Here is a 12,363-nt window from a genome sequence, read left to right as displayed (position 1 = left end):
CCTAATTGATAAGTTTTGATCGCTATATAATTAAATTAAACTTGATTTGTATGATAAGTTTACCAGATTTTTTTTCACAATTTCCGGGAACAGATGTCAATATATAAAAAAAGAAATACTTTTAAAATTTCTATTAGTTTACCATTCACGTGTATTGTTTCTACACAATTTAAAGAATTTTACACATTAAAAATGTTTGTTCTACTTGTCTACTACATAAACTACTATTATTTTAGAAGAGTGAATATTTTTAATCAGGCCTTCTCTGGATACCGGTACCAATTTTTGCAGCAAATTTCTGACGGGTCATGTTGAAGTTGGATAATATACCAGCATGGCTCGAATAGTTTTAAACTCAATTTGAAATTTTTGGATGTACACATCATGTTCATTGAAGAAAACACTCTCTGCACTGAATCATTACTTCCAGAAAGACACGGAGATAGTTCATTCAACTTCTGTAGTAATGGACAGAGAATCATTTTCTCAGGGGAAATTCTGAAGATTTCATTCCATTTTGAGCAAAGAGTAGCATTTTCTTCATTCCACTTTGTTATTTTCTCTGCAGTCAAATTTTTCTTCAAGCAAGAAATTTCGCCAAATAAACTGTCTCCATCCAGAACGAGTTCATCTAAATTCGAAAAAATGGACTGTCTCTTTCAATTTTTCTCTGTCTAGAGGGGTTGTCAGCAATATAGTATTTATTTAGTATTAATTTATTTAACCTGGTAGAGATAAGGCCATCAGGCCTTCTCTGCCCCTCTACCAGGGGTATACATTAGATAGAATTCTTATCTTGTGAATGGATAATCCAGGGATTGAGATATTCAACAGCATCTTCATAAAATTCACAAGAGACACTGAGAATTCTTTTGCGAAATAAGAACCACATCTTCTAAAGATGCCAAAAATTCGCTTAATTTATGATGGAATAAATTTCTGTTATTTCCTGGATTTCAGTTATTGTTTTCTAACCTTGATAACATTGTTTGTATGCATCTGAAGTCTGATTAGTGTAATATGTAGCTAATCAGCGATGTATGCAATGGAGGGGAAAAGGAATTGGCCACCCTACCTCATTATCTTCTGGCCTAGTTGTCTAATAAGTGATGCCTTATTGGTATCGCTTTTGAGGTTCAGACCTGTGTTCGGACTAAACAACAACCTTGATAAAAATATAGAAGACTTGATTGCACATGTTCTCACCTATAGTTTTTATTATTGCATTATAAAAAAACAGCAAAGTTGCATTCATCCACAGCAGTGTGTAGAGATCATTAAACCATATTAATAACTAAGAGGCTTTGAAAATCCGGGAATATCTGGGAACAAATTATTAAATCAGGGTACATCCCGGGGACGAATTTTGTCTGGGGACAAGTAGCAAAATTCAGGGGCGTATACTGGTTAAAGGGTTTGGGCTACCGCTGACCCTATTATTACACAAAATATATCTAACAATTACTTTAATTTTAATTACTATGGTAAAACTAATAATACAAAATTATTACATTATGTTATATTATAAACTTTTTCTTTTGTAATTTCCTTGGGCTACCGCCGGTAGCTCCGGTAGCCCGCAAAATACGCCCCTGGCAAAATTCGGGAACTATCCCCAGGAAACAGGGACGTGTGGTAACAATTATTGTATAATGGAACTGTGTTGGCCAAATGAAGAAAATTTTAACCTTGCAAAACCAACTGTGAGGCAGAAAGTTCTTTATTTCAGCAATTTAAGAAACAAAATACAGATACACAATGCTTATGAGTATAATTTGGTCAAATGGATGTCTTTAATCACGTTATGTAGGAGTTTTATGCTACCTGACTAGATAAAGTTCTCTTTTATTTTTAATTAATTAGTTTTTTTTAGTCAGTGACTTTTGACAATATAAACGATTTTTAAATAAAAGAAGAAGATGTTTCTATCACTATAATAATATGGCCAAATTACTAGAAATATATTTATTTATTCTAAGCTTAAAATTTCCTTATAAAAATACGCAGAAATCAAATTAAAATTATAGGCATATCTAGGCCTATCCTTAAAAAAAAAAGTGACAGCGAAACCATGGTTCCATTAAGATTTAATGTAAATATGTCTTACTGTTAAAATTAATTTTAGGAGATGAATAAAATTAAATGCCAGTACATATAATAAAATTGTTTTATTGTAGGCTACATAAATCCGTATATAAATTTATTGGTTTTATGGCTTTATAATTGAAAACGTTAGTTCATTACGTGATGCTCCTACTATATCTCGTTTTCTATGCTGTCTCATATACAATACTTTTTATTTCAAGCTCTTTTAAATTGAGGGTAATTTATCTTCTTATCTATAGGTAGGCCTACATGTAATGATATACAGGTAACAGGGATGATGCAACACTTACCAGTAGCATCAAGAATGCAGCGACTTTATTAGTTTAACAAAAAATATTTGTATTAACTAAAATATTAGTGATAGATGAAATTTCAAAACAGATTTGGAAAGCTGTAAGTCCAATAGGTATTTTATACACAATATATTGTGCTGATCTATCTCTTACTATTTTTGAGTGGCAGGAATTTAGCACACCTGATACATAAAAATGTCAGATTTGTTTATTAATGTAAAAATAAATGGAAAACTATTGTAATTAGAGTAAAATACATTGCATATTAGCTAAATCCTATAATTTATGCAGTATATGCGTTCACTTCCTTACTAACATCATGTCTCTTCACACTTACTATTATTATTATTATAGTTTCGTCATTGATTTCTGTGTTGATCATCTTTCAGTCTTCCTTAAGTAGAGTATATAATCGTAGTGCAATTATACGAACGAAGTTTACGTTAAATTTAAGTGCATTTTTAGCATGAGTTAACAATTTCTCGAATTCTTGACACTTTTCTCTTGCTTATAACTGTAGCTGGCATGATGTTTGCATGAAAGCATTTTGCATTATCACGTCAAATTACACATAATGTTTGCTTTGCAGCATTTCATTACACAAGACGTGATAAAATATGAACATTTACAGCTTTTTCTATTGAATTTTATTGCTTTCATTATAGTATTCTATAATTATTAATGTTGCATGTGTCTTCTTACCTATTATTCAAGGTACTTAGGTACTTTTGATTGGTCCAGTTTTTGAATGTATCTTCATATGTAACATTCCAGTAATGATGTTATCAACTTAAGTCTTGAAAATTGTTTGTATATATTTCATATTACAACTGCTATCTTTTGACAGTAGATACAAATTAGAGTCACCATTATAAAATAAGGAAATTTGGTTATATTTAGTATTTACTGTTGTAGATAGAGACCCTACATTATATTTTATTTATGGTTTTTTTTAACAATATGTTTCAGTCTATGATATTTAATGTCATTTGATACACTTGCACATCACTTTCGTCATATAACGGTTAAATAGTTTATAAAATGAGAGAAAAAGTGTACCTAATAGTTAAATAGTTTTTAAATGGGGAAGAAAACGATGCTAAATTATTCCAGAGTGAGTTTAGACTAGACTTTTTCCAGTGCTGGCGAGAACATGAAGTTTCCAAAGTTAGACCTACCTGTTTTCAGATAAAAGAGATTAAAGTCACTTTACTAATGATTTTATTTTTATTCGTTTCTTCTTTTTCACCTCGGTTATAATATGTTCATCATTTTCAGTCATTTTTTCAAATTATAGGAGGTTTAGGCAAGTGGACTCGCCCATTTATAGTGGTTCAAAATCAAATGAGTAACACAATCTCGTTTTTACCAGAGTACAAAGATAGGTTCAACCACGGAAAGTGTAATGATACGAGTGTGTTGTGTATGACGTTTTAATTGTATTCCAACAGAATGGGAAATATATTAATCTATAAGTTTTTCATTATTATCGACAGCTGGCACATGTGCTTTAGCTCGTATTGGATCTACTTCACGTAGTACCCATGGAGGTTCTCTCCCACTTCCTTAGGCTACGAGTTGGATAAAGAAATCTCGCTTTAGTTGATCAGATACTACAACAGTAATGTAAGGTAACCTTTGTAATCCTGAATCCATCCGAGCTGTAACTTATTTGAAGCGTGCCATGAATTATACTTGTAAAAGGAAGATTTAAGAACAGTGACGCAAAAGGAAGATTTGAGAACAGTGGTGCAAGACAGTGGCACAATAGGTAACATAGGTTCCCAGAATTAACCTTCCAATGAATTGAATTACTGAAATTAAAAGGAATAGAAATGTAAATGTACCGGTATTTAATAAGATGATTAAAATAAATTAAAATTTTAAATCTTATGCAGAGCAGAATTATTCTTAATCAAACAGCTGTAGGCTACACAACCAGCTGCAGCTTCCTTCAATAGGGTGCCTTTCAAGATATTGTTAAATTTCATTACAAACAAATGGTTAAGGATGCAAACATTAATAACAATAACATTTTATTCCTGCATACAGTTACAGTTCATTAGAACATTAATAAAAGTGACTTGCTTAATTAAGTAAACTACTGTTACCAGTACCTTATATTTGTGTGAACTAATAACAAAGCTTCCAAATGATTAACAACTGCCTGAAATGTGTATTGATTCAAATGAGCAAATATTCAAGATTGAAATTTCTATATTTCATATTAATAACCAAGTTAAGCAAAGCTACCCGTTATATCAAGTTAAAATCCATATGGATCCAGAATACCAAAAGGTTACCTTACTACTATACTGTCGTAGTATCCAATCAACCAAAATGAGTTTTCTTGATCCAACTTGTAGGTACATGCCTAAGGAAGTGACAGCGAACCCCTCTGGGCACTGTGTGAGGTAGTTCCAATACAAGCTACAATGCATACGCCAGCAATTAATACCTGCATAGATTGATAATAATGGAAACCTTATAGATTAACATTTCCCTTTCTGTTGGATTACAATTAAAACGTCATACACACACTCATACTACTATAAAAGATCGTGATTTCTCCATTGCATAAGTGAATGAAGCCTTCTCAAATTTTTCTCGAACAGAAAATTAACTTCACAAGGGCCTTTTGCATTATAGTAAATAAAGAAAACATCGTAATCGATATTCCAAATGGTGAATTTTGTAAGATCTAGACAATACTAAAAATTTAATTTAAACTATACGAAAAAAAGATAATTATTGATATATACTTGTTAAATTAACAATCAGTGGCGTATACTGGTTAAAGGGTTTGGGCTACTGCTGACCCTATTATTACACAAAATATATCTAACAATTACTTTAATTTTAATTACTATGGTAAAACTAATAATACAAAATTATTACATTATGTTATATTATAAACTTTTTCTTTTGTAATTTCCTTGGGCTACCCCCGGTAGCCCGCAAAATACGCCCCTGTTAACAATCAATCAAGAATGAACCAAGAATAATAATAATAATAAAGAAAAGATATTTAGTTACAAATTAAGATTGCAGATAGTGACTACTATAACAAACTCAAGACTAAACGTTGGTAACATCAGAAGTTTGACTTAATGAGTCACTGGTTGGAGCATTCAACTCGTTTGTCACAGGAGGAAATTCAGAAGTTAGCAGCACAGATTGAATTCATGAAAATAGTTCATATGGAGATGAACAACAGACATCTGAAGCCAAAGCCCGGTGGTTATTTCAATGCTGCCAACACGGCAGTAACTCTTCAAAGTCCTGTAGGAAAGACGACGTCCGGTTTCCTTGTTGGAAAGAATACACCAGGTGAAGAGAGTTGCATCGTTTCACCAGCAGAAGGCGCCAGTGAGCGTGTCTGACTAGTAGTCAATAGTGAGGAAGTGTGGTTGTGACAGGGGACTGGCGCGTCTTCATCACTGTCGTTGTTGTCGTCGTCCCGTGAGATGTTAAAGCCCCCCCTGCTGTTTGTGGATCTGTCACTGCTCCCGCATTGTACAACTTTGCTGCTATCAGTCCTGGATGTTAATACTTGGATAATAAATAACCTTTAAAACAGATTTTTGTTCTAAAAATATCTGCAAATGGTATTTGTTTGAAAAGAGTAAATGTCTTGGCTTATTAAAAGAATATTGTAGCCCTCCTAATCCAGTAAACTGATTGAATGTGGATCCATGTGCCTGGAGTAACATTTGGCCGCTTTTTGTAAAATGAAAAAAAGTTCTGATGTGAGTGTCGATAATCAGGGCTGCTATAACCCATATCCTTAGCGAAGTATCATGTTAAACACAGTCCATTAGGTGTGAACCTCTGCATGTTGTGTCAAAATTACGCAATTGCCTGTGTGAATAGAAAGTGTGTCTAGTGTGTGATTTAAAGGGGGTTCATACAGTCAGAAAAGGCCGCAAGTGATAGATTAAACCATTATATAATTCAATTTTACTATTGAAGGTTAATCATTTCATAATACGGATTCATATTTTATCTTAATTTTAGTGTTTTTAACGTGAATTAAGTTTTTAATACCTAAATTAGAACTAATAATCTTCTAAAAAATATCTGTAACAGTTTCTTAATAATTTGTAGAAAAAAATTCTTTCACTAGACCGTTAAATTATAAAATACGTGTGATAAAAATAAATGGTACATAGCAATGAATTCAGTTTTTAAATAATAATGATTAACATCGTAGTCTATCTTTGAAATTACAATAAACTTAATAAGAACTAAAAAAAAGAATAACTTCTACTACCGGTAATGGTAATTATTTCCATAATTACTGAACTTTAGCTGATGAAATATGTGTCACTTTATAATTGATTTATGTTTGAATAACATAACTTATACTTTAACTTCTAAACGTATTATTATTAAATAAACTTCAATAACCATATATTTGTGAAAAACGTTCATTGTAGCCATTAAGTTGTAGTCTAAGGTTGCAAAATTTTCTGACAAGCTCATAAGTATGATCTCCCTTAATGTTCTTGTGTCCAGTCACATGAACACAATCATCCACATAGATTGAGGAATTATAAAAAAATGTACTGCAGTTAGGATGAGTAGCATCTTGCATTGAAAGATTTAATAAATTTCAAGCCTTAAAAAGTACTGTACAATGTCCAAAAGCATTGTACATTTGAAGTATCCTTAAGAACGTAGATTACAGATGTTCATAACGCCAATAAGATGTTGTGTAGATGTAGCACAGAGATTAGGGATACTTTTTCATAACAGATCCAGATTTTTTAATGTTGTTTTAATTGCTTGTTATTTTCTTATAAAAATCTGTTACATTATTATTACTGTATTACTCAAATTACTTGTAGGGTACAGATTGCAGTCCATCTATTGTAACCAGGTTAATGAAAAAAGTAACTAGAACCAACATTTGAAGTTAATTTGAAACATTTTGATATTAGTCAATAGGTCATTACCGGTATACCTTTCTTGCACAAAATTATTATTATTCATATTTCTTATGCTCTGTTACATGTAATGGCTTCTTTATGTATACCTGTCAAACAATGAATGAGTTACGTCAAAGATCCCATTCAAACAGGGGTAGAAAAAATGTTGCACTCACATATAAGGTACTGGTACTGTTTATTAACCTATCTGAAAAAATGTGCCATAACAATAAATAAATTAGGTACCAGTAAGCTAAGCACTGACCTAAGGTAGATAACCTCATTTAACCTAACCAAATCTACTGAGAATGCTACTTTCTATGGCATCATGCAACAAAATGCAAACTATGGACAATGAAGTGCTGTTAGAGGAAGAAGGTTATGGTATAAGGAACTGTTAACTAACACTCAAGGATAGTCTTTTATATAGACTACTGTATGTGGAGATAAATTAAAATTCGAAGGGGACATGTCTCTCATTTTTTCAGAAAGCAACATGTAGAACTGAAACAATTCCTGTGGAGTAGACTACTAACATAAATTTTTAAAACAAATTATCATTTAAATTAGTAACAATCTTTTTTATGTATGAGTTTGAATAAAACTATATACGAGAAATGTAGTTGAAATCTTTCTAATAACCATTGTTTCCAAGTAAACATACAGTTTTTTATTTCATAACACTACACCATAGGACTTTTTTTTATTAAGTAACTTACTATCCATTTTTAGAATACGCATATACTCTATATCCAGTTACAGGCGATGGACTGTAATTGAAACAGGACATGTACTGTTTCTTAAGATCTCACTTGACAGTGTTGGTACGATTTCTTCTTAAATATGTGATGGATTTCATTATGCAACTCCTTATATACCGTACTGTGTCTCGTTAGTGAAAAGGACATAAATATGTCAATATACTGAGAGGCAATAATACTTCAAAATTGTGCGTTTTGTCGAATAGGCCAATTTTTAAATAAATATTATATAATAATTGCTTCGAAAATGCCATTTTCAAAAATTATGAAATTGAGTCACTTTCATTGTAGGTACATCATGTCGCATGTTCACTTCACTTCTGATGCAGCCCTGGCTATTGAATACAAGTAAATGTGAACAAATGAATACCAGTTAGCACAAAGTGTGACAAAGGAAAGGCAAAATAAACACAGCAGGCAGGAAATCCGCGCTCACTCTTGATGATGTGCAGTGGCTGGCTGAATCGTACAACCACAATTCTTCACTATTGCTAAACATGAATTTAAAATCCTACAAAACCAAAGAATCAGAAGTTCTTGGTGATTACGAGTATTTATAATAATGTATGGCTCTTCTAGTCAGTTGGCACAAGCTTTATATTATTTTAAAATGCATTTTATTTCCTTTGCATACTTATTTAATTTCAGAATAGTGTACACTCATAAGAGAGAAGATAGTGGGGAGAGACTTTCCTTTCTTCCTCTGGATGATTTTCTTTCACTGGCATGTACTTCGAACCCTTGTCATTATCATAGAGGCCCATTCTAGAAATAATATGCTGAACTTATATATAGCTTTCTGCCTGTGGCATTGCCCCTAGTTCACCATTGGATGTGGATCTTCATTGCACCAATGTAATGAAAATGAGTAATGAAGCAGTTGGTAGATTGTTGGTCGGGGAAAACGGGAATGCCCTTAAGAAACCTGTTCCAAAAACCGTTTCCGTTCACCACAAATTCCATTTCGGCTTTCTAAAATTTTAATCCAATTCTCTGATATGGAACCCTGCCACTCTAGTTATTCAGTTAATGGTGCACTTTTCCGACTTAATTAAGAACACGCGTATATTTTAATCATTACTGGAGATCTCTGGTATAAAAGGAATGGGAATATATATATATATATATATATATATATATAGATATATATATATATATATATATATATATATATATATATATATATATATATATATATATATAGATTAAAAAAAGTCTACTGGTTTACGGGGTACCGGCATTCAATGTGTAACAAAACTGACTAACATACTAGTATGTTTTGCACTAATTGAAAATGGATAGCAGTTAAATCAAAATTCGAGAAAAGTGAGTGACTAATTCGTCAAGAGCTCAGAATTTACAGTTAACCAGTTATTTTAGTACATTATGCACATTTTGCAGAAATTAATGTCATTCAATGTCATTAATGTTTTTCTCTTCCATATTAAATTTCGTTAATTTTTCTTCCCTGCTGTCATCTCTCTGTTTCTCCATCTCTATCCAAAAATAAATATTTATACATATATTTTTTGCACTAATAGCATTTCAATTAATAGACATAAAGCTTAGTATAAAGTTAAGATGTATATTATTATGTTATATTGATATTATGTTAGACAATATATTGACAGCATAAAAACCCAACTCCAAGTGATTTTAAGGTAGATTTGGGACCAAACCAATTGTTTTTGTGCGATATATTAGTTTGAGTATTTCGCTTTGTATAAGACTGTCTTGCATATGTCTCTATACTTTGCCAAAATGTATTCTACATAATTTTTCACAATCTGTCTACCATATTTATTTAAGGATGTAAGTGTGTTATTAACAATATGAATTTTAAAAAAAGCAACTAAATTTAATGCAAGCACCATCTAGGTTATATTGTCCTTAATAGTAGGTGGTGCATAATTTTAATCCTTTCAGATATTCTGACTGTTGAATTGTTTGTTCTCTTTGCCTTAACAGTACTATATTTTGGATATAAAGATGGCATAAAATTAAATATGATTAAGTAAGAAACGTTTGACTGTGAGATTGTACAACCGAAACTTGCCTTCTGTCCAGCATAGAAACAATGGCAAGATATTCCTTGTATACGTACTTCTGCTGCTGTTGTCAAAAACTCTTGTTAATTTTTCAGAAAAACCAGTTTTTTCGTTTGAGTTGTTAATTTTTTTTTTTCTGAGAGAATTTTATCTTGAACATTCTAACAGCATGTGTTTGAAAATTTCAGTTTCATTTTAGAAAACAGTGCAAAACTGATATATATTATGAAGATATGATTCCATTACTATATGTCTCATTCTTGTTCTTGCTTCAAATGTCTGCTTGAGTTTTATATTTTCATAGAGTTCGATGAATATTTTATGATCTTCCGGAAGCTGAATTTTGTCATGAATGTATTCAGATTGGAGGAATTCATTATTTTGTTCGTTGACTGTGAACTTCAGATTTTTTGGATCTAGTACTGGTATTAATTTCGAAGCTTCTTCGACTATGTACCCGCAATATCAAACAGTCCAGTGATTTAGTATTCACAGTATTGTAACATCAAGATTTTTGTTGGAAACTGTGTTTTCTCATTGTTGTGTTCTGTTTTGACGCAATAGGTACTAGGTTATAATATAATAAAGCTTGCAGAGTAGAGGGGTTTATGGAACTGCATTATCTTGCTTAAGTAAATCCCAAGAAGAAGTGCAAAATGCTACCAGTTCGTTCATCATTTTAGATATTGAACTTATTAAAATATATTATTTCTCTTTAAGACCTGATATAAATATGAATATTTAAATACTTATATAGTCACAATCATGCCATGGTATGAAAGAAAAACTTCACAACCTTGAGCGGGATTCGAACCTGCGACTTCCTGTATTCCAGTCAGGCGCTCTACCAAATGAGCTATCGAGTTCGTTTCACACCAAAGGCTTGAAATTCTCCTCTCATACTGGCGACTCTGTAATTTACAATGTTTCTTTCCACCCATAAGCAGTGCTGACTAGATCAGAGGCTATGGACAGTACTCTATAACAGAGTCGCCAGTATGAGAGGAGAATTTCAAGCCTTTGGCGTGAAACGAACTCAATAGCTCAGTTGGTAGAGCGCCTGACCGGAGTACAGGAAGTCGCAGGTTCGAATCCTGCTCGAGGTTGTGGAGTTTTTCTTTCATACCATGGCATGATTGTGACTATATAAGTATTTAAATATTCATTAATATGTCACATCAACGGACGTATATACGTCATCCAACATCGTAAGATGAAGTTTACTGATATAATAATAACGTGCTTCTCATTTTTTTGTTTTTAGTCTTAAAGATTCAACTGTGTAGGCCTATACCAGAACATAAAAGAATAATAATTCAGTGAATGGTTCCCAAACATTTTATTTAAACAATTCGTAACTGACAACAGTGAATTTATCAGTTCTTTTTCCTATATCTAGAGAGATATTGTCTATTAAAAGAAGGAACATAAACCATTGGATATCACAATTTGTCAGCCACTTAAAAAAGCATAATAATTTTTTCTTATTTTGTATGAATCTAATAGTTGTAACACTAAATTCCTTCCCTCTTCTCAAACTGGAAGTATTGTAGGTATATTGTGAAGTACTTTGTAGAATATATATAGGCCCCTACTACATTTTTTTTATCATTTCAGCTTCTTTCAGTCCGACAGTCTGTCACAAGCTTGTTCCAATTCAGATATATTGATTAAAGAGTTTGCACTTTATTGTAAAAAGGGAACATTTTAATATTAGAAGTAAGCTAACATATTATTCGTATTATATCACATTTCATCAGCATCTCATAAAAATTTCAATTCCACTAACAACAAATGCTCAAAAATCTTCTAATATATGTGAGACAGACTTATATATTTGTATGGTTTTTGTATTCTATTTGAGCAACTGAGTCATTTGGGACTGCTAAGTTATGGATTTGTACTTGTATCTTCTAATGATTTCTTAAAGCTAGACATAATGTATGGGACTTGGAGTGATTAAGATCTTAGACAAGACAATGAATCACTTGCTGTACTTAACATTTCTACTCGACTATCAATATCTAAGCTCTCTGTGTGGCAAATACTGCCAGAGAATGGAGTACAACATCTGGAAAATTTTAAGTTTCTGGAGGAGAACATTAAACTGGTTTTTAATGAGAAGCCAAAGAGATGGTGCTTAAAGTCTCTCTAAATGAACTTTTTCATGTATTTGTTTCATTACTCATGAATGTAGGAAATATCTGTAACTTATGTTTTAGCT

At 31.9% G+C, this 12,363-nt stretch overlaps 1 protein-coding gene across 1 annotated transcript in view; it reads left to right on the top strand.

The window, feature by feature from the left end:
* Positions 1-9,223, top strand: part of LOC138712147 (probable G-protein coupled receptor CG31760) — a 395,270-nt gene extending 386,047 nt beyond the window's left edge. Inside the window, exon 14 of the mRNA XM_069843619.1 lies at positions 5,549-9,223. Coding sequence (XP_069699720.1) covers positions 5,549-5,782 — 234 coding nt within the window. The 3' untranslated portion in view covers positions 5,783-9,223. The remainder of the gene's footprint in view (positions 1-5,548) is intronic.
* The last annotated feature ends 3,140 nt before the right edge of the window (positions 9,224-12,363 follow it).

Source organism: Periplaneta americana, chromosome 13 (genome assembly GCF_040183065.1).
Source record: "Periplaneta americana isolate PAMFEO1 chromosome 13, P.americana_PAMFEO1_priV1, whole genome shotgun sequence".
In the NCBI taxonomy this organism is placed as follows: domain Eukaryota; kingdom Metazoa; phylum Arthropoda; class Insecta; order Blattodea; family Blattidae; genus Periplaneta; species Periplaneta americana.
This window is presented reverse-complemented; position numbering and strand designations above follow the sequence as displayed.